Raw genomic sequence first — 24,289 nt, 5'->3', positions numbered from 1 at the left:
TGAAACTTAATTTCGTAAGTTTGCATTTGAAAATTTCGACCCTTGAATTTTTATATACATGAATTTAATATTTCTTTTTTTAAATTTGAAGTCCTAGGGTTAAAAACATTTATGGTTATTTAAAAAAAATAAAAGTTTAGAAAAAGTCAAAAATGGATATAGAACCATTTCCATACGAATGTTAAATTTATGAAAACCAAACTGCAAATGTTCTATGGATATAGAACCTTTATGCTTTTAACATTGGGAATTCAACGATAGCAAAAATAATAATAAAATATAAAATTTCTAGCACTTTGAATTTTTTTTAAATCTATTTGTAGTGATAAAAATATAAAACAAAAAGGAATATTAATATAATGGATTAGCCCTTCCCTATATTACATTGGCTTAACTTTAAGTCGATAAAAAAGTATGAAAAATGACAAAGTATTTTTAAACTTTACAATTAAAAATACCCAACTTGAACTTTGGTTCTTAAAATTTCCTAGAAAAATGCAATTAATTTTATTCGGAATTGGTTTAAAAAATACTTCAGCATTCATAGGATTAATTTTTAGTATTTTTCACAGTTTTTCAAATTAATTATTTTTGGTTTTTACCTTTTTTGTTTTTATCCATTTTAGTAAAAACAAAAAAAAAACTTGAATATTATCGATAAAAACCTTATTAAGAATACTCTAAAAATGCATTTATATAGTTTGTGAACCTGAAGATATAGAAATAGTCTTATTACAAATATTGTGTTCCACTTATTTTTACCTCATTTTTATTTTTTTTTAAATATTAAAAAAAATAGTATGGCCTTTTTTGAGAAATTATCCTTATAAACACAGCAGATATTACTTAATCAGCACCGAAAACTATCAAAACCAGAATTGAAACGTCGAAAAATAATTAATAAATATTTAATCAATTATAGACAGCATTTTTTGGGTTTTTAATTAAATTTTGTATTTTAATTTTATTTTAAAAATGATTTATAAAAAAAATAAATAATAAATAAGTGATCTCGAAAATGTTACTTCTATTTATACTTTTCCAGCTGATTGCACTTTTGTCCATATAGGGCACATAAGCAGGAAAAATGTCACTTGGTTTCAATAGATTGTGAGAGGTTACATGCTTTATATGCCATCTCATATCGATATGAGGAATTGAAGTATTAAGCGTCTGTTTTTAAAACTTTAATAGAAAAACTGCCCCACCTCGTACAAATTTTGGATATGCTGCAAATAAGTACGAACAAAACCGAAAATATGTGGTCTATGGAGCAAAACTGGTTTCTGTAACTTTATTAATAATAGAGATAGAGCAACGGGAATAGCACCAAACGAAAGAGAACATACGAATTAGTATAACTGCATCTTTAACTCAGTTTCCCGAAAAAGTGGTCTGTGGGGCATTTAAGCATTCAGCCGGCGATATGGTTGTGTAGTGTGGTCACCTAACTGCTCTATTAATGTAACAATGCTTAATGCAATTTAGAGAAGATTTATGCTTTGTTGTCTTCGTTTTAATATAATTTTTGTAATTCTAAATTAAACCCCCGGTTCACACTTGCATCATACTAATCCACCATGATGCAACAGCATCGCATTTAGATCTTACATAACAGTACCTTCTTATAAATAAAATAGGCGGAAAACACACTCCTGCGTTGACGCTGCGTGTGTGCCCTGCGCCATTTTACGTGCAATTACGACTTTCAGTACACTGTTTGCTATCGATATAGCCTTAATTTCAGAAACATAGATTTTATACACTAGGTACGCGCAAATTACTCGTTTGTTTTTCTAAATTTTCAGTGCTGTAATCTTTTCTCCTAACAATTTTCATATATATGTATGTACAATATTTTACAGTATCGATACAATAAGTGTGTTGTTTTGGTATTCCAAATATAGTACAGTGAGAAATTGCCAACAAAATGAAAACTTAGTTAAGTTTTCTATTGTTTTCTCTTGCAAAATAATCCCAGTTAGTCCATTTTCATTAACAAAACTAAATAATATCATAAGTAACAGATTGATTTTTTTCCGCAATGGAAAACACGTGATTCCAAATGCACAACTACTCAACGAACACAGCCATTAAGATACACATGCAATATCAGTCGTACCAACATTTGAGAACGAAATAAACTCGTATAAATGTCAAAAGCCTATCCGTAGTAAGATTATATTTTAACTTTTATCGGTAGTATTCATACTACGGATATTGTTTTTCTTATTCGTGTAAAATCCTACCATACTATTGATAGATTTTCCAAAAAAATACAGGTACTGTTTACTATCGATGTAGCCACTAACATCGGGTCCCTTAATTTCAGAAACATAGATTCTATACACTAGGTACTCGCAAATTACTCGTTTCTTGTTCTAAATTTTTAATGCTGCAATCTTTTCTTCTAACGAATTTCAGCATTTGAAATATCCAAAGTACGTTTTCATCCCTGCTTAAGTATTAATATTATATTCCGAGATGCAATAACGTCCTCTCTCTTACTACGTGCTCTTTTAGTTAGTTAGGTGCATGGGTAAGGTTAAGGTATGAGACAGAGACCGAATCAGTGTTCAGTCGAATCATAGTACGATGGTGGAAAGAATTGTTGTTTGCTTCTTGTTGTGTGTAGTGTACCTACTTCTCATCCCGTTTTTTCCTTCTTTTAATTTGAATGGTGGAACCAACAAGTCTTCCTGTTTCTATCTCGTTTTTTCTCGTTGAGAAATTTTTGGAGTGACGAATGAATACTGCGCTGCATGTGAGCTGAATCAATCAGTCATTTGTTTTAATTAATCTATCGTTCAATCATCCCTCAGTTGTAGCTTGTAGAGTAGAACATTGAATTTGAGTGATGGCGTTTTTTAAATAATTCATGTGAGGCTGATAATGTTTTTGGTATAAAGCCTCGTTTGCACCCTTCCAGATACAAAAAAATAATCCAGAAAAAGCGCGCAATTTCTGTTGATGATTTTCTCTTAACCCAGCAAAAGAGAACGAGCAGAAAATATAGGAATAGGCAGTAGGCACCTACTTGATAATCTCTGGTACTTTTAGGCTGTTAGTTACATACAGTACATAAAGGTATGAATCAGAGTCAGAGCTTCCCCAAAAAGTATAGAGTAAGAAAAGTCCGGTGAACCAGAACGAAAAACACGTTTCTGTTGTTGTTGTTATGTTAGAGAAAAAAGGAGAAAGGTACCTCCGTGCTCTGCTACGTTAGAACATTATCACTTTCGGAAGTTCGTTGGCCTTGGTATGAACCAAAACAAAATCTGTCAGAACAGAGAATGAGAGAAACGCAAAAAATAAATAAGAGAAAAATAAAGTTATAGGATACCTTACCTACCTACTTCTTTAGGTGGAACCGTTGTGTGTTGATGGGGTCGTGTCATCGTCATCGTCATCGCCAATCCCATTACATATTTTGCTTGTACCCCTTGGTGAGTGGTGGTATTTTATTTTGGTAATTCGGTGTTCCATTTTCTGTTATTCTTATCTCCTCTCTCATTTCAAAAGTTCAATGACTTTTTGAGATTCGACAATGGATGTGTGAGATATGGTGAATTGGTGACTGTGTGGTGAGTGATAGTGGTGGAGGCGTAATAAATGATCAGCGAACGTCAAAGCCAAAGACTCTCTATATCCAGATCCCAATCATTCGTACGTGTCACCTTTCAAAACCCATTTATTGCAGAAACTTACGGAGCTGAAGTAATTGTTCAAAGCAACAACAATGTAACGGGTGTTATTATTTTTTCTTTGATTCAAAATTTTTCATTAGAGAATTTTTGTTTAAATCGGACAATTTGAACTGTCTATAAATTTATTATACAGTACGTTCTCGATTATCGCGACCGAGGTTGTTGCAATAACCGACTCAATTCGAGATGCAAAGTGAAAATAAGAAAACTAACACTTATTTAATGCAACATGAATAATAAGAAACACAACTAAAATAAGTTAATTCATTATAAGATATAAAAGTAGATACATAATTATATAATATGATTACATAACTATTATTTTTGGAAATAATTGGACTTTTTGGATGTTTAGATTTTGAAGACTCAAAATTTGTTCAATAGGGGCTGAATTCTGTTCTGTTCGTACCTAAAAGACAAAAAAAACGTATACAAAAAGACATAACTGTGGCCGGTTTAATTTTATTACCTCAGGCACAAATGTCGAAAGAATATTAATGTCACCCAAGCAGATTTACCGATGACGAATAGCTTAACTTTGTGTTTATCGGATGCGTTGATGCAGGCGAGAAACGTGATTCTTTCTTTGATTGTCTTTCGGCCAGGAGCTTTTGATTCCTTTAAAGCTACAAAGGTTTTGTTGGGCATAAGTCAGTAGAATAACCCAGACTCATCGGCGTTATAAATTTGATTGCGAGTCAAATCAAGCTCTATGACTTTTTTTTTCTTAAATTTGATCAAGGACGGATCTACTAGTTGCGGTTTGTTTGAAAGTTTTTCTCCGCAAATTTTCAACAGGCGAATTCCGTGTCTTTTCTTAAAATGTGCCATCCAATCATTGCTCGCATAAAAACATCTCTTTGATTTTTTCATGCAAGGAGCACGCCTTTGTTTTTAGGACTTCGCTGGAAATTGGCAGATTTTGTTTTGTTTGATTCAGCTTTTTTTTCGAGATACAAGCAACTCACTGAGCAAAATTCATTAAAATTATTAAGAGCATTTTCCATTGCAGATACAAAATACATAAATGTACATTTACTCAAAAGTAGCGGTAAAATAACTGCCGCCACAAAATTAAACGCAACAGGCAAAAACAAAAATTGCAAAGAACCTGTGTTAATAAGAATACGCATATAAAAACAAAAGTTGCACTTATCGAGTCAATTGTTTTTGAAGAGTTGCGATTACCGTGTCAAAAATGATAAAAATTCAGCTGTTGTAAATATCGATGAAATGCGTAAATCAAGAGTAGCGTTAGTCGAGAACGTAGTGTATGTAAAATTATCTTAACAGCAATCCAATTAAAAAAATTGCTTTTACGTTAAGAATTACAATTTAGATTTTTTGAGTAATCCATAGCAATAAAAGTCTTAACCAATTTCTTGAATTTTCGGAATTAACGTCAGAAAAGTACATAGGGGATGTGTTCAAACATGTTGGTTTTATGTTTCAATGGAAAATGTTTGTATGCATTACAAGGTCTTAGTTAATTTTCAAATCCAGAACTCTTTTACATTTATTTAAAAAAAATAAATTCAGATACTGAAATGGTTAAAAATTTGGTAGTCAAATGGGACTTCCACAAAGTTTTATTCAATTGATTGAGAAATTCCCAATAAGGATTGTCCAAATAGTTGCCCGAGCGAAACATTGTGATGATATTCCTCGTGCTTCTTATTATTTTTTTAAAATCATAAGCTTTGTCTACAATTTGTAGTTTTTAGTAGTCGTGTTTCTTAAAAAATGTCATTCACATTTTGGTTGTGACAGCTATTTAGCTTTCATTTGTGACTATCAGATCAAATTGGACTGTCATTTACCAGTTTATTCTACTTTCTTGACTTTAGTCCACTAAAAATGAATACATCAGGTCGCTCTTCCTTGTTAAAAAAAATTAAGATCTTAAAAATAATATTCTTTTAAATAAAGTATAAATAAATACGTTAATTAGAACAATTAAAGTGGCAAAAACATGTACCATTTTTCCGGATTCTTTTTTGTCAGTGTTTTACATGTAATAGAACAGCAGATCAAAAACAGCTGGGATATCAAATAAGAAATCCAAAGGTATCCAAGAATTGTTGGGGTATTTAGCTATCTGAGTTTGAATTTGAACGACTATAAAAATTGATTTCATCTTTTTCTTTTAAATCCCGTAAGTTATTGAAATTATAGATTGAAAATTTTATTTTAAATAATGTGGGACTTCAAAACTTGTATACAGCTGAAAGTAGTTTTTACCCTTTGTTAGCTATCTTAATTTAGGTGTCCAACTCGTTCAATAATAAGGTATCTTAAAATCCACATATCTAGGATAGCCTATTCGACACGAGATTGAACACAGCCATTGGTCAAAAGTGATGGAACAATAAATGGATTTAATAGTTTGCCTAAAGAGTGCGCTGTCGTTTTTGTACCTACTGTTAGTTTGAATACTATTAGGTACTTAATGGGTAGCTACTAATTATTTGTTTACCAAAAAAATGTTGTAGGGGAAGCCGGGGCATAATGGGCCCTTTAAGGATTATTGTTAATAAAAATTTCAAAAATGTGTTAGGAATATCTGAACAATTTTTATTTAAAAGAAGGTTTATTAAGGAATAAATATAAATTAGACAGTTTGTTAAAAATAAATGATTAAATATTTTTTTTGCAATTTAAAACATCATTCAATTTGCCCATTGTGCCCCGCTGCTGGGGCACAATGGGCATAGGCGGGGCATGATGGGCAAGGAGCTAAATTGGATTGCAACGTGAGCATATGTGGTTGGATTCATCATCAACATCATCCTCTCCAGCACATGAACAATGAGCCCACTTGCCGCAAGCTCTACAGGAAACCCATCCTTCGATAGACTGGGAGTATAAATACCCACAATACAAGCACTCCTCGTCTTCTTCGCTGTCTGAAGTTTCTGTCTTTTTGTTTTTTTTTTAACCTTTGCGATGATTTTCTTTTTCTTCATTGTGGGAGGCTTGGACTTGGTGATTTCAGCCTCCAGCTGCTCTTTGTAAGGAGAGCTTGTAATAATTGCAGTTTTTCCCCGACGCTTAGAAGCTCTCTTTTTTTGGGGTGCTTTGAGAACTGCTACAATCTGAGATGGTGAACAATTATGGAAAGAAGTTGAGGGCGTTGGCGCATCGTCAATTGCTAAAACATGGTTTGTAGATTGTATCAATGCATTTATAGGCATTTCGGATTTCTGGTAAGAAATTGGTGTCGTGGATTGATCATTCATTGTCGAAACAGGGGTTGTAGATAACGTAAGTGGATGGGACAGCATTGATGCGTCTACCGCTCTTGTAAATGAAGCTTCTGTTAACATAAGTGGATCAGTGGTTGATAATCCTGTTTGTTGCACTTGAGAAGCTTGCAAATTTAGGTCAAAAGTAGGTTGCTCTTCATATAACATATCTGTGGTTTTGCAAGGCAAGAAGTCATGGTCTTCGAATATATTTGGGTTTACCGGCCATGTGCCGGTCTTCCGAAAGCCGTTTATCGTAACAGTGTAACAGTTCTTCCAGGGTTTTGTCTGAGCCATTTCTTTACTTCATCTCCATAATATGAGCTCAGAGGCTTCATAAACGTTACATATAAGGGTTGCATTCGATGTGTGCAGTGTGGTGGAAAGCAGAGCATGACAACACCACTTGCTCTTGCAACATCTATGACTTCAATGCTCTTACCATGGCTTGCATGCCCGTCTAAAAGTAACAAAACTGGTTGTTCTTTGGTTGCGCGTGACCATTCTATAAATCTTTTGAACCACTTCAAAAACAGATCCTTAGTTATCCATCCATTTTTGTTGCACTCGCCCCATGAATTAGGTGGTGTTCCATCCATCAGCTCGGCTTTCATTCTTTTTCGAGGGAAAATAAACATTGGCGGCATATACGAACCATCAGCGCTCATACAAATTTCCACGGTTAGTAGTTGTCCTCACTCTGAAGAAGATAACGATCCTACTTGCTTCCTCCCTCTAGTTGCTAGAATTTTTCCTAAACTCTTTGCAACGGTAGTGATCCCAGTTTCGTCTACGTTGAATATCCTGCTTGAGGAAAATCCATATTATTCAATACACTCCTCCAGCAAATTATAAAAATTTGCCACAGCTACTCGGTTAAACCCCACAGCCCGAGCCGCAGATGTTGCTTCTGGCTTTCTTAATGAAATTGTTGCATTACGTTTCAAAAATTGTTTGCCCAGTCTTCTCCGGCGATTCGTGCTTCGGCATCAAAGTTATTGGCCAACCCATTTTTTCCGCTAGCTCATACGCTAATTCACGAAATTCTTTCATCGAGAAGCCAAATAAGCGGCCTTCCATGTCTTTAAGATATTCGGCCAGCTCTTTTTCTTGAGCTTCTGAAAAAACGGGCTTAAAGTTTCCCACTTTTGCAATCACAAGTGGAAGGTCGGGGTTCTGATCATCTTTTTTTACAAATCTTTGTAAGGTGCTTCGAGGAATTTCGTAATTTCGAGCAGCAGCTTTACAGCTCATTTTTTTTTTACCTTACGTCTTGAACAGCTCGGAGCATCCTGTCTTTGCTCCATTCTTGTCGCTGGGTCTTCCTCACATAGTTCCGAACCATCTAAAATAAGAAAAATGCTGAAAAACAAAGGAGCAAAATGGCTTTTCATGCAAGTAAACGGGGCATAATGGGCACCCATGCCCATTATGCCTCGCCCATTCTGCCCCAAAACACTTTTTATAGACACATTGCAAAAATAAGTTACAAACGTAGCATAAATGGAAAAACAAACTGATATATATAAACTATATTCACTTACCTTGATACAAAATAAATGGAATCAAAAATTCACTTGCCCAATTTTCAGAAAAATACACTTTTAAATGCCTCTAAATAACATAAACACTATGTAAAATCTTATTTTGCTCAAAACACAAAGCAACTGCGATCTCAAATCAAAAAAGGGTTTTCCCCCAATAGCGAGCGATATGTCTGAGCAGGTAGATTGCGTTTCAAAGCTGCCACTTTATTCGATATGGAAATACAAACAGGACCCATTATGCCCCGGGTGCCCGTTATGCCCCGCCTTCCCCTATAGGTTCTAGATCTTAAACAGTTCTTTACGTTCATATTGCACCGAGGAAACGGCATTAAAGACGCTTTTCACAAATATGATGCTTTTTCTGATTTTTTCGTAGTTAGTATTTTTTTATTAGATCCTTTTTTTGGCGAATTCCTAAACTACTATTCCTACTATAGAAAACTATAATACCTAGCTATTTTGGACTATACAACAAACTTGTAACAACAGAATAATTTGTAGATGGGAATGCCCAAAATGTATTTACCTTAATGTATAGCTATACATATTTTAATTCTTGTTTTAGTATTCAATGTACCACCTACTCCTCAATTTTGAACTACATTTGGAAAAATTCAAAATTAATTATTGTTTTTGGTAAACGAAAACAAATAATTGCGCAAATAGTCCCTTTTATTTACAATTCTAAAGCAACGTGTGCAAAAATATTTCCAACTACATTTTTCGTATGTGGACTAACTTTCTATTTTGCTTACCTGTTCGAAGTCTTCTTGATAATAAAAAATTATGTTAAATTTTGTTATTTTCAATCCACATGAGTCCATTTTGAATTAGGAACTGTATTATTAAGCACACAAAATTCATTTTTTTTTTAATTTCAACTTCTTTACAAAAAATTAACATCGTTCCATCCTGCCAGACCGAGCCCTGGATAGCTAGGTTTGAGGGAAGTCGTGTGCAGAGTTACCATAACTTTTTAATGTCTGTTAATATAAGAATTCATTAAACAAAAGGCTCAGTTCGTAATTGTTGAACGTCTGCAGCGCTGCGCTGACAATATTACGTTCATATGTAAACAAACAACATAAGCTCGTATGAGCATGGCAAAAATTGTATTCATGAAAGTAAAAAGACATACATACACTGGTCGAAAAAATACTCAAGTCATAAGGTCATAAGGTTAGAAGCAGCCATTTTCGAGGGACTAATTTGTTAACAACAAAATATACAATTTGGGTATAGGAGAGATTATGCTAACGGAACTTTCATGGAAAATTGTTAACTGAGTCAAGAATAATCGGGTCATTAGATTAGAAGCACATCAAATAAATGGAAATAAAATGCAAGTGTTTATATTTTGTTATGTTTTTTAGTTTTTATTAGTATTTTTTTTAATGTGTGATACCATCAGCCTTCAAAATAACTTACAAAATTGTAGGATTAAGGATTTATAAAGAGATTCCAAGTAGACCAGAGAAATCTCACTCCAGGCCAATTTGGTACCATGAATTATCCTCCCTCATGTACCTTACGTGTAAACTAGTCCCACACATTTTCAATTAGTTAAGGTCCGAAAAATATGGTGGCCAAGGTATCAAGTGGAAGTTTTGGTTTTTGGTATGCGAGCGTTTTCCTGCTGAACAATTCATGCAATTGGTCCAAAAAGCTCGATAATATTGGAGAATACTGATTCCAGGAAGGCTTTGTATGTTTTCCTTGTCATTTGGTATCTTGGACTACCAAGTGTATAGCGCCATGCAATAAAATTGATAACGCCTCCTTTTTTTGCTATGGTGACGGTTTAAAAGTCACTACTCTTTCCTCAGTTATGGGAATAATAATTATAACCATCTGGCATATCAATGTTAAATTTTTCGTCGGATAAAAATAACCTTCCGCCAATCATTTGCGGTCATTCCATTTTGCACATCTCAGCTCGTGTGATTTTTCTCGAAACACAAGCGTTGCTTCTTTTTTGCGTCATTAAGTTGTGGTTATTTCTTAAACTTCAGGTGCTTTAAGTGTTTAGCATGGCGAATTGTGCATTTAACAGTGGTCAAGCTGGCCTTAAAATTAGCTTTCGCCCTAGTTTTACATATCTGCCGATAAAGCTGAATTGGACGCTATTCTAAGGATTCTTCGCGGTTCGCGAAGTCTTGAAGCAGAGGAAGTGTTTTTTTTTTATAATTTTTAGAGAAAAACGGCGGTTTTTTAAATTATTGCATGACATGAATTTGATACTTTCAACGTTTTGGAAAATACGTTTTGGACTTAATTTTTAAGGCTGATTTCGAATCCAAACTCTTATTTTAACTTTTTCTTTGAGTTTTAAAAATACCCCTTTTCAAAATTATTTATAAACATATTTTGAAATACATATATGTATTTCAAAAAGTTGATATAATAGATTTGTTTAGTCAACAGATTCTTTACAAGAACAATACTTACTTTCAAACCGTTTTCCCCTTTTGATGTGGAAAACCATTTTAGCCAAAATGGAGTAGCGTGTTTTTTTTAGATTTTTGTAAGACAGGTGAAATCTTACAACTTATGAAGTTGATTCGAATATAATATAAAATAATATAAATATTTCATTTGAATATTGAAGAAAAGAATTAAAAATTTGGAAAACCATCACAAATTTTATTAAAAAAAGCTACATCATGAATTTATATATAGCTTCAAAAAGTCTTATATACTCGTACGTGTTTTTTGAATTTTAAAAAGTTATATCATTAATTTGAAGTCGGATTTGGATTAAAACCACCAATACCCTTTGGAAAAATGCAATTTAAATGTTAGGACTAAAACCCTGTCGACCAGTGTAAACTGTTACGGCTGAGGTATTTGGTAAACTCGAAGAACAAGATAACGAGGTATAGAAGATTCCTGCACAGAGGACACACTTATGTCCCAAAAAGTCAAACACCGATGTTCTTTTATTTTATTTTATTTTGTTTCAAGTTTTCCAAAAATGGTTTCTTCCGCATAGCTTAGAACAAGTTTTAAAATGCTTTTGTTTATAGTCATTTTATAAAACTTCACTTCTCTAACGAACCTTCTAACAAATAATTTACATACATTTCTCACGTTTTGCTATTATGAACTCATTTTAAACAAATTATGATAACCGCAAAAATACAGTTGCAATTCTGTCCATAAACATATTTCAGCATATTATTGATACAAAGCCTGCAATTACGAATTCATCTAAAATGTGTTTTGTTTGTTTCAAGAACAATTTTTAAAAAAAGTTTTCGCTATATTACAGCTTTATATGTTTAACGAGTGCTTTTCAATAACATTTTTCTTCGCAATTCGCCAGTTCTTGCTGCATGTCCTCGATAACTTCCAGCGTTGTCATAGATCTTTCAGAAGGCTTAAAACAGCAAATCTAAATCACAAGATATCGATGGACAATTGTGATCATCTCTTGACACAATTACACGCTCAGTAAACTTTTCTTTGAAATTTTAACAATTTATTTAGAGAAGATTCGAAAAAAATAATTTTAAGTCACAAAATTCCTAGGTATATTCAGGATAGGCCCTTTGTCGGCCGTATACGATAATTTATTCGGGTCCCAGCTACTCTGAGACAATTTATTTATTTTGATTTGTTTTTTTTTCATTAGAAAAACATTTAAAATGGTTATGTTAATGATGATGATTAAATAATACGCTGCCCCCTCCCCTTAATCTAACCATCAATGCATTTTTATTCAGCTGCAAGAGAAATAATAAAAACCAGTTCGAAAAGTTAGTCGAACTAATGGAATCGAACCCAAATATAGCGTGGGGAGAGTTTGGTTCTTCACAAAAAACCCAAAGGAAAATTGCGACCAATTTGCTACAACCCTCAACTCACTTGGGCCATCTACTGACGATGAAAAAAAAGAAAAATTATTGAACGACGAAATAAAAATGTAAATACTACCAAGGAACTTTGAACGTTTTCCTCTTTGGTACCAAGTTTCAAGAACTGACTTAAGATTACTGGAGTTCCATACAAAGGAATATTGGGTTGATCATATCTTGAGTCAACATAACGAATACAAATTGTATGGTCACACCACACGTCTTAAAAACTTGCACCAAAAACCAAAAGCTACTCTGGGGCTAGATTAAGAGGTTCGCGGCGGATCGTTTTCAATTCGACTTGCGTCGTATTTCCATCTTAACGAATTCGCGGTAAAGCGAAAATAGTTCTTCCTATATTTCATTGATTTGACAATTTTGGTTTGACAGCTTTCCACAAATTTTGTTTTGTTTTGATTCAATTTGTGAAATTTGCGGCGATTATTCAATAAACAATATTTAATATTAATTAAACTTATTTTAGCGTGATATGCAGGACCGACTAGTGCTCCCGTTGCAATGCCCTTATTTTTTTTCATAAGATCGACGAGAGCCAAAAATTGATGTACATATGTATGTAGATGATTGCTTGTTTTGATCATTCCTTGAATGAATTTTAAAATTTTATATTTTATTGTGGATAAATTATAAGAAAATTAAAATACAATCAAGAAAGAATCCACGAAATCGAACAGTGAATACTAATAAATATTTTTCGCCTGCGAATCCGCCAAAAAAAAGGTGTCGGATTTCAACTCGCCAACAAACATTATGACATTTCAAATTCGACTTCGAATTCGTTAATTGGTCGAATTTAAAACGAAGAAGGCGAAAGCAATAATTGAAAAATAGTTAACTCGCTAGCAAAACGATTCGCCGGAATCCAATAATCAGGCCCCTGCATTGCGTTTAAACTGTAATATCCTTTTCTCTTAAGATACTGATGACGCAACTCAACCGGAGCAACGATTCCTAATTGGGTTCCGTCAACACATCCTATTACTCCTGGTAACCTGGGCGTTGAAAAAAAGTAGTTTCATGCGTTTTGTTTCTCATCAGATGACATGTTGAAACTGATCCAGGTTGGACATAATTTATCTTCAATTGCACACACAACTTCTTTTAATACTAAAGAAACCGAGGATTGTTACAGGCCTAAGTCAAATTCATTTCCTACGCTGCTCTGATAACTCCCACTAACAAAAAATCTAACGGAATTTTAGTATAGCAGTGATTAGGGTGGTGCTTGCATTTTTAAATTGGCCTTCCAACAAATGCTTCCTTACTCAGTCGAAAATATGATCTGAAACTTAAGGAATTACAATTAAAAGTAGGTACCAAATCTTTGTTCTACTTATAGATGATTAGGGAGTTCCCAGAAATTAGAGTTGTCTCGAGTATTCTTGCACAGTCGAAGCATTCTTACTAGTTTCCTGTAATTTGCGTTTTCTCCAAAAAGCAAATCTATGTTCGTTATCATTTTGGTTTATTTTGTATTTTTATTTAATATAAAAATTATCAATTACTGAACACAACAGTTTTTTTTTGGAATTTCATAAGTTTATTTAAATATGTCTGTTATTATTTTTTTTGTATGGTAGCACTGAATTTCGAATTTGAATTGTAAAGTTCCCCAACCGTGGCATGTAATGTGTTCGCTAATGAAAACATCTCACTTCGAACGTTGGACTTGCCAACTATAATAGGAGTAATAATATTGAGGGGAAGTTTATATGCTACTGAGAGTTAAGCTCGGCGTCAATTTTAATCATAATAAGATTTTTGTTAGAGAATTTTGTTAAATCTTAGCAACTTACTTTAACTTATTTATTAAGAGGGATTCTATCTAGGAAAGAATTAAACGCTTTTTTAATAATAAAAGTTTGTTTTTGTTTTTAATTTTATTTATGCGTTTCATATGTATCGCAATTATTCATATTACTTATATACAAATGATTCCATAGCAAATTTTATTAAATATTTTTTTTCTTTTTGAGAACTGTGAGAAAATTTCTTTTTATCATTAAAAATTAAGAAAGAATAATAACTTTAAAATTAACGAATACAATGACGAAATAAATACACACATATATATTTAGAGAATAAACTGAACTTACATAGAAACTTAAACTAATCAAATAATAATAATAATTAAACTATTTTACAAATTGAAATTTTGAAATTTCTAATTTTTCTGTTAAACTGCCATTTTTGGTTTCATTCTATTTACTGGTGCCATCTGTATTGAATCTTTATAGCGCAAATAAAAATGCTTATTAGAAAAAAGAAAAAAACTCGGAAATATCGAATTATTACAAGAATAATTATGATTAATGGTGTTATGAACTATCATGTGAATGAATATCAAAATTTTTGGTTAAATGTTTTACACTTCTAGTGAATGTAATATTGGTATATATAAGAGGTTGGTGCGTTAGTTGTATCTAATACAAAAACCACTCCAGCACACCACTCTCCAAAGTGTGGTGAATTCGTTTTGAGTGTATGATTGTTGAGTAAAATTATTTGTTACAAATACTATTCGAAGATATTTCTGCTCTGATGCATTTGGTCTGTGTTCCATGCCAAAGAAACATTTTTTACAAAATAGAGCATTTATAAAAATACGCTTTTTTATTGAACCAGAAAAATGATGACTTTGACTTTTCAGTCATCATTTGTTTTTAAATTAAAAACCACTTAATGATTTTTGTAGATTACTATGAAGGTTGAGGTTGAAATGAAGTTTGTTTTTGAATAAAATAATAGCTCGAATCATAAGCAACCAATAGTCGAGTATGCTTTTTAAATTCTTCAGAATAAACAATCAACATTTTTAGTGCAGAGTTTAAATAAAATCTACATCTAAGTCCTCAGACTTCTCAAACTCAGCCAAGTAAGTTTAGTCAGAATTGGCCATTTTCGAAATTAAATCAACATTTTTGGCTTGCTATTGCCTAGAAAAACAAATAACACTTTTAAAGATAGTGTGGACGTGGTCTCAGAAAAGCAAAATTTCCAATTGAAAATATTTTGTTCAGAAAAACAGATCAAATACAATTTTAAGCGGAAATATCCTTTCTGATTTAATTCAACTTTGGTGTGTTGCAGAATGATCCTTGGTTGGAGCTATTTCTACTGTTGTGATGAGGATGTATTTGGATGGTGATGATGCTGTTGTTGGGTCTCGTAGCGTTGTCGTAGAGCTGTCAAAGCACTGAGTAATCGATTATTCGCTGCATCTAAGGCTGCTATTTGTTGCCCTTGAGCTTCTATAACGCGCTGCTTGTGCGAGAGAGCAAGTGACATTTTCATTTGCTCACGACGAAGTTCCTCTTCCATAGTAATCAGCCTGAAATTAAAATTAAAAGAAATTTGTTTAAATATATTTTTCCTCACACAACCAAAAAAAAAATCAAAAAAATTACCTCTCAATAATGCTTCTCATTGTTGAGTCTGATTGTTGTAAAGCGTTATTGCCACCATTGTACCTGTTCAGAGCAAATATTTCATCGCTTGAGTCTCTAAGTTCGGCTTCATCTCTGTCGAGGGTGTGTCGAAGGCTATCGAGGGTTTCTTGTAACAGTTGTATCTCTCCGTTTTGATCGTAAGTGTTGCGTGGCTGTCGCCTACGTTTACCTTCGATGGGTTGACATACACCTGGTCATGGAAAAAACATAGAGAACAAATTGTAGATTTTATTTTATTTTTAATGCCGGATATTTTAAAACTATGTTGTGAGTAGGTCTTAAATATGAAGGGGTGTAATGTTGATTTGTTGTTATTATTTTGATAATATACCGCTATGTTTTTGCAGAGATTTTTTTTCGTTTAATTGTATATTTGTTCCTTATCGCATTAGTGAATTAAGTGCATTATATTGACAAATTTTGGCTTCCGTGATCCCGTTAATGTTTTAATTAGTTTATTGTAATGGGTTTATTTTAATTTGATTCTTCAGTTTTTTTGTGAAAAAATGCAAATAACGGCAGAAGAAGTTAAGTTGAGGATGGACGAATTACGCGCTATACCGCTGTTATGACCGGAAAACCGGAGACGACGTTAAGAAGAGCCTAAAGGTACAGGAAAACCAAATCCTGCAACCGGCGGAAAGGCTCAGGTCGCCACAGAGCAACATCGATATTTGGTGCTTTAAAGCCTTCGATATCGTCACCAAACAGCGGTCGAGCTGTCTCACAGACTTCGATTCGTTAGGGGGAGAGCTGTGAATGCTCAAACGGTGAGGAGGCGATTAGTGGAGAGTAGCCTGAGAGCATGAAGACCTGCTCGTTTACCAAGACTCACGTTACAAAACGAGCGCCGTCGAATGGAATTTACTCAACTTTACTGAGATTGGACTGAGGCCGATTGGGGTAGAGTTGTTTTCACTGATGAGTCCAGGTTTTGTCTGCGGTCACCAGATGGACGTTGCAGAATGGGGAGACGATCAGATGAAAAATACTCTTCGGAAACGGTTGCCCAGCACAAACTATTCTGAGGAGGTTCCGTCGTGGTGTGGGCGGGAATTTCCATGCACGGAAAACCGAGCTGAGCATCGAGGAAGGATTGTTAATCTCGAGTTACTACATCAACAACATTCTGGAAGAATATTAGGTTCCATTTATTGGAGACAATTTCTTGCTAATGCAGGACAATGCTAGACCACACGTTGTTAGGTGCCTTACCGACTACTTGCAAGAAGTGGATATCGATGTAACACGTTTGGGATCTACTGGGAAAAATGATAAGGAGGCGACCCGCCCTTCCAGAAACATCCAATGGGCTGATATCTGCCCTAGTGGAGGAATGGGAAATTTGGACGATACCATCGTCACAAACCTCCAAGGTATGCCCAGACGTAGTAGTAGAAGTTTTTGACTATTTTCCTTAATTTCTTCCTATTTTTTCGTTTTTTTTTTTTTACATTAATGACTTACTTTTATGTTAATAAACAAAACTTTACCAGAAATACGTTTATTTGTTTAAGTTACTTCAAAATGTTGCAAAATTTCAAGGTGCGCCACTTTTTTTATAACTCAGTGTATTTACAACAGTTAAGGCTTGTTTTATAGCAGAAACTTTTAGCATAGTCTGATTCAAGGTATCACGGAACACGATTTTTGGTTTATTTTGATTAAAACTAGCTTTTTGATAAGGCCATGTTTGGCACGCTACATCCATAACAACAAAAACAATGACTTTTCTTACCTTCTGTGTCTGTCGAGCTATCCGACAAAGTTCTCGCAGAGTCCAAACTTAATCGTCTTTGGTATCGGTTGTTGTTGCTACTTGCAACTGGGCCATTTGAAATTATTTTGCCATTCAAATGATGGTGATGCTGACCTGCTTGTCCACCATTGTAAATTGCCACTGGTCCAGCAGTGGGATGTCCATCACGAATGCTTCGATTCAAAAAACTGGTTATGGGCGCATAAGTATCATTCTGGGGAGTATATTCTTCACGTTTATATTGCGGATTTGTGCGTGGCACACGTCCACCACCACTACTGCTACTTGTTCCACTTAGTGATCGGTGGGTTTCGATGTGACCATTTTCTGGAGCGATTGTCTTAAACGGAATTACATGGTAATTATCATTGCTGAGGCGCTCCTCGCTGCTTGATGGTGTCAGGGATGACGATGCTCCTCCACCTCCGGTTCTTTCGAGATGGGTTGCTCGAGCGGTTATCATTCCCCCGGATTTATTGGGAAATACATTTGAAATGGAGTAGTTGCTTGGTCGATGTTGTTGGATTAGCTGTGCTTGTTGAGCTTGCTGCAACTGTTGTTGCTGCAACTGTTGAGCATGATGGTGGTAGAGATGATGGTGATGGTGAGCATTGGAGTTTGTCGATGACGCAGTCGAAGAAGCCGACGACTGCAGTTGATATATCGGATTCTTAAATGCAAGCGGAGGCTGAAGCCCACCATTTCCTAAATGCACTTGTTGCCTGTTCAAAGGATTGCTATTCATCATTTGTTGCTGGTGTTGAGCATGTTGTTGATCTATTGGACTAGAGGAAGGAGTGTTTATACTTTGGTATCCAGAGCTGCAGTGACTGCCCTTCGATGTCAGTGGTTCTTTGGGTTTATGGGAATCAGCTGCAGCTGCAACAGCGATCGCCTGTTCTTCTGCGTATTTGAACAGGTCATCAAGATCCTCTAGATTCATTGGCATATTGCTGTTAGAATTATTTTCACCTGATGGAACAATTTGTACAGGCGAACTGTTGGTTATGTGGTGATGAGCTGGGTCTGGAATGCCCAAGTTCAGCTTACTGGGTGTGCGTTCACTCAGAAGACTTATTTGCGAGCCACTTTGTCCAGTCTTGCCACGAGATCCGAGTTTCATATGTGGAGTTGGACTTTTTCGAACAAATGCACTAGTCGGGTCTAAAAGGCCTATCTGAATAAGGTTTCCTCCTCCACTTACAACAGTGGAATCATCATAATTGTTATTATTGTTTCTTGGTAAAGTTGTCGCTCTCAAGGAGCTCGGACTTGCACTGTTACCACTTGTGCTAATTGTTGAGATGTTTCCGTTGCTCGGGAAATGATGTGCACTTCCAACGCTGTATGCATTGCTTCCAGACGCGCCAGATCCTGCTGCAGAATTTCTCTCGGCAGTGCTTGTGACAGACGATGGAGGTGGTGGGCAGTGGTGCTGAATTGTGGTTGGAATAAGGGCACCACCACCGTTTTGTGATGAAGCTATAGATGATTGCGATTGTGAGTGATGTAGCTGCCCCACATTATTATGCAACCCATTAATACTCGATTGACTATTAGAATTTCGTTTGTTCTCTTGCAATAAAGGAATAACTGTGGGGTCATTGTATCGGAAGATATTTTTCTCCAGTGAACTTGGGGTCAATACCCCACGAATAATGCCGCGTTCTGGGGGAACAATTTTCTGTGTTTGCGGCTGAGCACCTCCGGAGTAATGTTGTTCATCAGGGTTACGATTTTCTTGATTGTCGTGCGAGAAACGGTTGGAATCAATTGCCTTTGTAATCTCATCCAGTATATGTTGCATGGGATCTAACTCGCGTTGACGGTTTTCACTTAGTTTCTGAATACTCTCCGACAGCAGACCATATAAAATGGACAGTTGTTTTCCCTGATCTATGTATCCGGACCAATCAAGAATCGATTCTGGTGGTGTATGCTCGGGGCGGGTTGAAATATTATGCAAAAACTCCTTCATTCTGGGGGCTTCTTGCTCTAAGAAATCATTCAGGAACTCCATAAAATTCTCCTTGCCTTGGAAGCGCGTAAAGTTTGCAAGTGTTTGAAGTGTCTTTGCTACCAAAGTCAAATTGCGTGTTGCTCTGATAGATGGAAGTTCTATAAAAGAAGTAAACATTTGATCAGATAAAATTTATTTGAAATTATATTAATAACCTACCATTGGTGATGTTAAAAAGGCTCGGAGATAAAATTGCCGGGCAAAGAAATCGCAAGAAAATCGAAGCCGAAATTAAATTATCAGCCATATCTTCTCTTCCAAGCGTCTGCAACCGTTCTCTAAATGTGGCAAAGCATTCACGTAGCTGCGGTGGAAAGTGCTTGTGTGACTCATAAATGCTTGACCAAGCGGCACGTACTGCATTTCGAAGAGATTGTTGCTGCCTAACAAGGGATCCAGTTGCTTTGAGTGGATCAACTTCACAGTCACGATCAGAGTGAATAATCTCATTGATAGGCGCAGACAGGGTATCTTGGAGATACTGCTCGCCTGTTAATTTCAAAAATGCCTCCATACTCTTCGTTGCTAGAGAATTGCCGCGAAACGTCAGACGCTGGTCACCTACTCTTAGAAGATCTAAGGCTACAACATCGGTAAGAAATGCACCAGCTAAACCCTGGGCATGCATTAATAATACCAATGCCTGACCGATATCTTCTTTGGCTTTGACTCCAATAACTGGCTCAAGGGACTCACAAACACGTTTGTAATTCTCTTTCAAAAATGTCAGAAAATCAGCGTATACATTGATTGGAAGAATATCTGTGCTCTGGAAACGACATTTTATACGCAGTGTTGGTGTTACTTCCTTCGAAGAGCCTCTATTCATACTATTGTCATTCTTTTCACTCAAAATCTGATACCAATCCTCCGAAAATAAACGAGAAGTCACTTCGTGAATCGGAATTTTAACTGATCCTACAAATTGATGCTTATCCCGTTTCTTTTTCTTTTCAACCTCTCGGAACACATTGACGGTAATTACATTTATATCAGGTATATCAGGGAAATCAAAGTATTCACCCCAAAATAGTAAATCTGTTTGTAGCTTTACACTTGTTCGTCCATAAAGGGTTTTGTCTAAATGTAACTCACAGAAATATTTCTTTTTTGGTGGAAGATTCTTGGCTTCGTATATCCACATTTTTAACGAGTTATCTATATGGCGAGTGTGCTCCGAGTTGGGAGCAATTGATTTACGTAAACTGTATATCCATAAATCTCGCTCTTGTCTTGATCCGCAACTGTAATAACGTTCACCTCGTGGACCACCGCGAACTTGAAAACAGTGACGACGACCAAGAACCGATTGGTGAACGGGTGCCACTCCGACTGCTCCAGTGCACGAGAGATCTAAATGAAAAAAAAAAGAATTAAATTATTTCTAAACTCAAGATAAATAAACAAGTCTAAGGGTTAGTTTGTTCACTGTGGGTCATATTCAATACATGATTATTCCGGCTCGTTGTTTACCTTGAAATAGGCTTGTAGATCTCTTCTTTTTTTTATATAAAGCAGTTCTTTAGTTAGACGTAAGTTATGGATATAAAGCTAATAAGCGTGATCAGAACTTCTGAAAGTTTTGTTTAAAACTTAACCTTCTGTTTACAAACCAGCTTTAAAGTTAGTCAATCGAAACCGAAAATAATTGAAATGATTTTCTTTAAAGTGAAATTAGTGATTAAAATTCTTATTTTGCTAACTGCAAATGATTGTTACTGCAAACAAACTTAGCACGCGAATATGGTATGGCATACGTTCTTTAAAAAAAAAAACTCTTAAAAGGAGAAGGGCTGATAGCAGAGATACTTAACATTTTCTATCCATCTGTAAAAGTGTATACAGAATAATTGCTAAAATGCAAAATTAATTATTTTAGGATTAATTTGAATTAGTACTCTTCATTACAGTGTGATGAAGCTTCGGGTTTATTGCAAGCGAAGCCCTTGCAATATGAACATGGGAGTTAAAAGTATAAACACAACCACTTAACACACAAAAATCCGAACCCATCTATCTACAAAGGAGATTTCGTTAATAAATTAATTTGAAAAACCATATTCTAATGCTTAATGAATCCTACCGTAAACAAATAAAACATCCATAAGTGTATTTCTATTTTAAAAGGTAAGTAAGTCAGTAATTAATTTATTAACAGTTTTAAAAATAAATACATAAACATTTGTTTTTGAATTTAAAAGCTTTGGCTTTGCTGTCAGCTCGATTTTAAAAGGTTCAGTTAATAAATGAGAATTCTGGGTTATTTTATCACAAAACAAGCTTAAGTAACATTTTGTCAAAGTACATTCAAAATGATAAGAACTTTATCACCATATATTATCAACCACATAATCAATCAATTTATTTAAAAAAATAGACACAATTTGAAACAAGCTTTGGTAGTTAATTTTTGTAAACTCAGTCTTCATGATAAAGAATAACACTCTTTGTAGTTGACTTGTTCCGTGACTTTTTCGTAATCTCACACCTATAAAGCTGAATTCCCAAAATCGAGTGAAATTGGGTTTAGGGTTCTATCAATCGATCGATTTCTTAACTTCGAATACTTTTCGATATAACTTCATGAGAAATTAAAGTAGCTAACATAATAACACATTAGTCAGTAAACAATTCTGTTGCAGCTTGCCATAATTTGTATAATTTCTAATTTTTTATACTTTTAATAAAATGAATATGAAATATTAGCGTTTTTTTATTTGCATTGTGTTGATTTTTTTTATAGTAAGGGGATAATACTACCCTTATTATGTAGAAGACACATTGTGAGCACCAGGAAAGAGAGAGGGGGGTTGAAAAGAGGTGTCAGTGCACATTGGTTTTGAATTCCTGAATAAGGAAATGACTGGGAAAGACAGAGTGTGGCAAGGCATTCCATTCTACATTCGCATAGTACGGCTAAAGAACGAATCTGTGTACTTGACAGTACAACCGAAGTTGGGCTCGAGGGTATAATGATGAGCATTCATAGAAGCGCGGGTATTACTGTTGAACTGTTTAAAGGGAGGAATTTCTCTAGAGCATAAACCATTAAAATAACGGTAAGAGTTTAAAAATATCGGTTGGGAAAGACTGGTGTCGATAATAGTTTTTGACTGTTTTTGCAAGAACATTGATCTACTCGAAATGTTATGGAGAAGACATTTGCATTGTCCGTTCGATTTGGAATTGATTTCAATTTCTTTCGAGTGAAAGTGAAATATAGAACCTATCTGATTATCTTTAATGACAGAATCAAATTAACTTTTGGTGATTTGAATATTTTTTACCTATTGTCGACATAACTGCATGACTGGAAAGTAAACTCTCATGCGATCGGGATCCTCGAAGTCCACCTGAGCCTCTTTTGGTTCTTTCTAGCTTTGTTACTGATTTTGTACGTTTCAAAGGATTTGATCTGTAAGAAAAATTAAATAAATATTTAAAATTATTTCATTCAAATTTGTAAGTTGAAAATATTACCTTTTGGAAAAGAAATTTGTAAACCTTGATGTGGTATTGTTCTCTTGTTGGCTTTGTTTTTGGCCTAGAATAGGTGTTGCTGGTGCTGATCCACGTCTGCATGCCTTTTCGTATGATGTGTCTAGAAAAAGAAAAAAGAAAAATAAGCAAGATGTAAACATTTAGTTTGTACAGCAAGTTTGGGTAGGTCAATATGAATCGTATATTTATAAAGGATTTAAATTATAAGAAAATAGTAAGTGATAAGATACAATTTTGTTTTATACAGAAATATATTTCACTTTACTATATGCAAATATGTATGCACGAGTAATTCAACTATTTTATTTTATTCAAATAATGACATCTACAATCGCTTAACATTAAATGATGAATAAAAGAATTTTCATAGTCAATCCCACATTATGAGAAAATTATGCTTAATAAAACCTCAATTCACAGTTTCTCTTTGCAATGCAGATGAACACTCCTTAAGTTATAATATCAAAGTATCATAGGAAACATTCAGTTGACTCCTAAATGCCATAACGTTTTTTAAGTGAAATGAATTAAATAACTTGTCCTAGTAATCCTAATGTAATCTTTAAAAATGAATTTTATTGACTCCGTAGGATAGGGAGGTTGATTTCTGCTTGCCGAAAAAGGAAGTAAGGGGTATTTGGTCAACTCACACATAATTTTGAAAATAATTTTTAGAAGATAGCTAATAGGTTTCAAAAATTATTGAGTTTTAATGGAACTGGGTTGATGTCAGAACGAGAGTTTTTTTTTTTTAGTATAAATTTGTGAATGTGAAGCCTATTTTTAATTTAATTAAATTTTCGTTGTACCTTTTCCTCCTTCTGGGGCTTAGGTATATTCAGACGCAAATTTGATTATGTGAGCTAGCAATATGTGTACAACTTTTATTTAATTTAAATACATACAAATTTTTATGTCGAAAATATTGTTGTCGAAGGAAAGTAAAAAATATTTTTGTTGAATGGAAAATCACTTTTTATGATTTTTTAAATCAAATCAAAAATTACATACATACGAGGTGTGTTAAAAAAGTACCCTACATTTTTAAATTTCGCGGGTTTGGAGAGTCCGAAGGCCAACATTTTTTTTATTGCGTTGGTATACATGCCCCTAAAGTATGACGAAATTTTGAGCTATATTCACTGTTTACTTTGTATGTGCTTGTTGCTAAGGTTCGACGTGT

The 24,289-nt window shown here is 34.5% G+C and overlaps 1 protein-coding gene across 5 annotated transcripts in view; it reads right to left on the bottom strand.

The window, feature by feature from the left end:
* Positions 1 to 14,419: 14,419 nt before the first annotated feature.
* The window catches only part of LOC129946235 (ras GTPase-activating protein raskol), a 193,089-nt gene continuing 183,219 nt past the window's right edge, over positions 14,420 to 24,289 (bottom strand). For all 5 annotated transcript variants that reach the window (XM_056056354.1, XM_056056355.1, XM_056056357.1 and 2 more), the window contains 6 exons: positions 23,086 to 23,206; positions 22,893 to 23,020; positions 19,765 to 20,958; positions 17,565 to 19,703; positions 15,785 to 16,016; positions 14,420 to 15,708 (listed from right to left, as the gene is read on the bottom strand). In XM_056056354.1, coding sequence (XP_055912329.1) covers positions 15,492 to 15,708; positions 15,785 to 16,016; positions 17,565 to 19,703; positions 19,765 to 20,958; positions 22,893 to 23,020; positions 23,086 to 23,206 — 4,031 coding nt within the window. In that variant the 3' untranslated portion in view covers positions 14,420 to 15,491. The remainder of the gene's footprint in view (positions 15,709 to 15,784; positions 16,017 to 17,564; positions 19,704 to 19,764; positions 20,959 to 22,892; positions 23,021 to 23,085; positions 23,207 to 24,289) is intronic.

This window comes from Eupeodes corollae, chromosome 2 (assembly GCF_945859685.1).
Source record: "Eupeodes corollae chromosome 2, idEupCoro1.1, whole genome shotgun sequence".
NCBI lineage: Eukaryota > Metazoa > Arthropoda > Insecta > Diptera > Syrphidae > Eupeodes > Eupeodes corollae.
The sequence above is the reverse complement of the archived record's forward strand: the minus strand, read 5'-3'. Positions and strand labels throughout refer to the sequence as shown.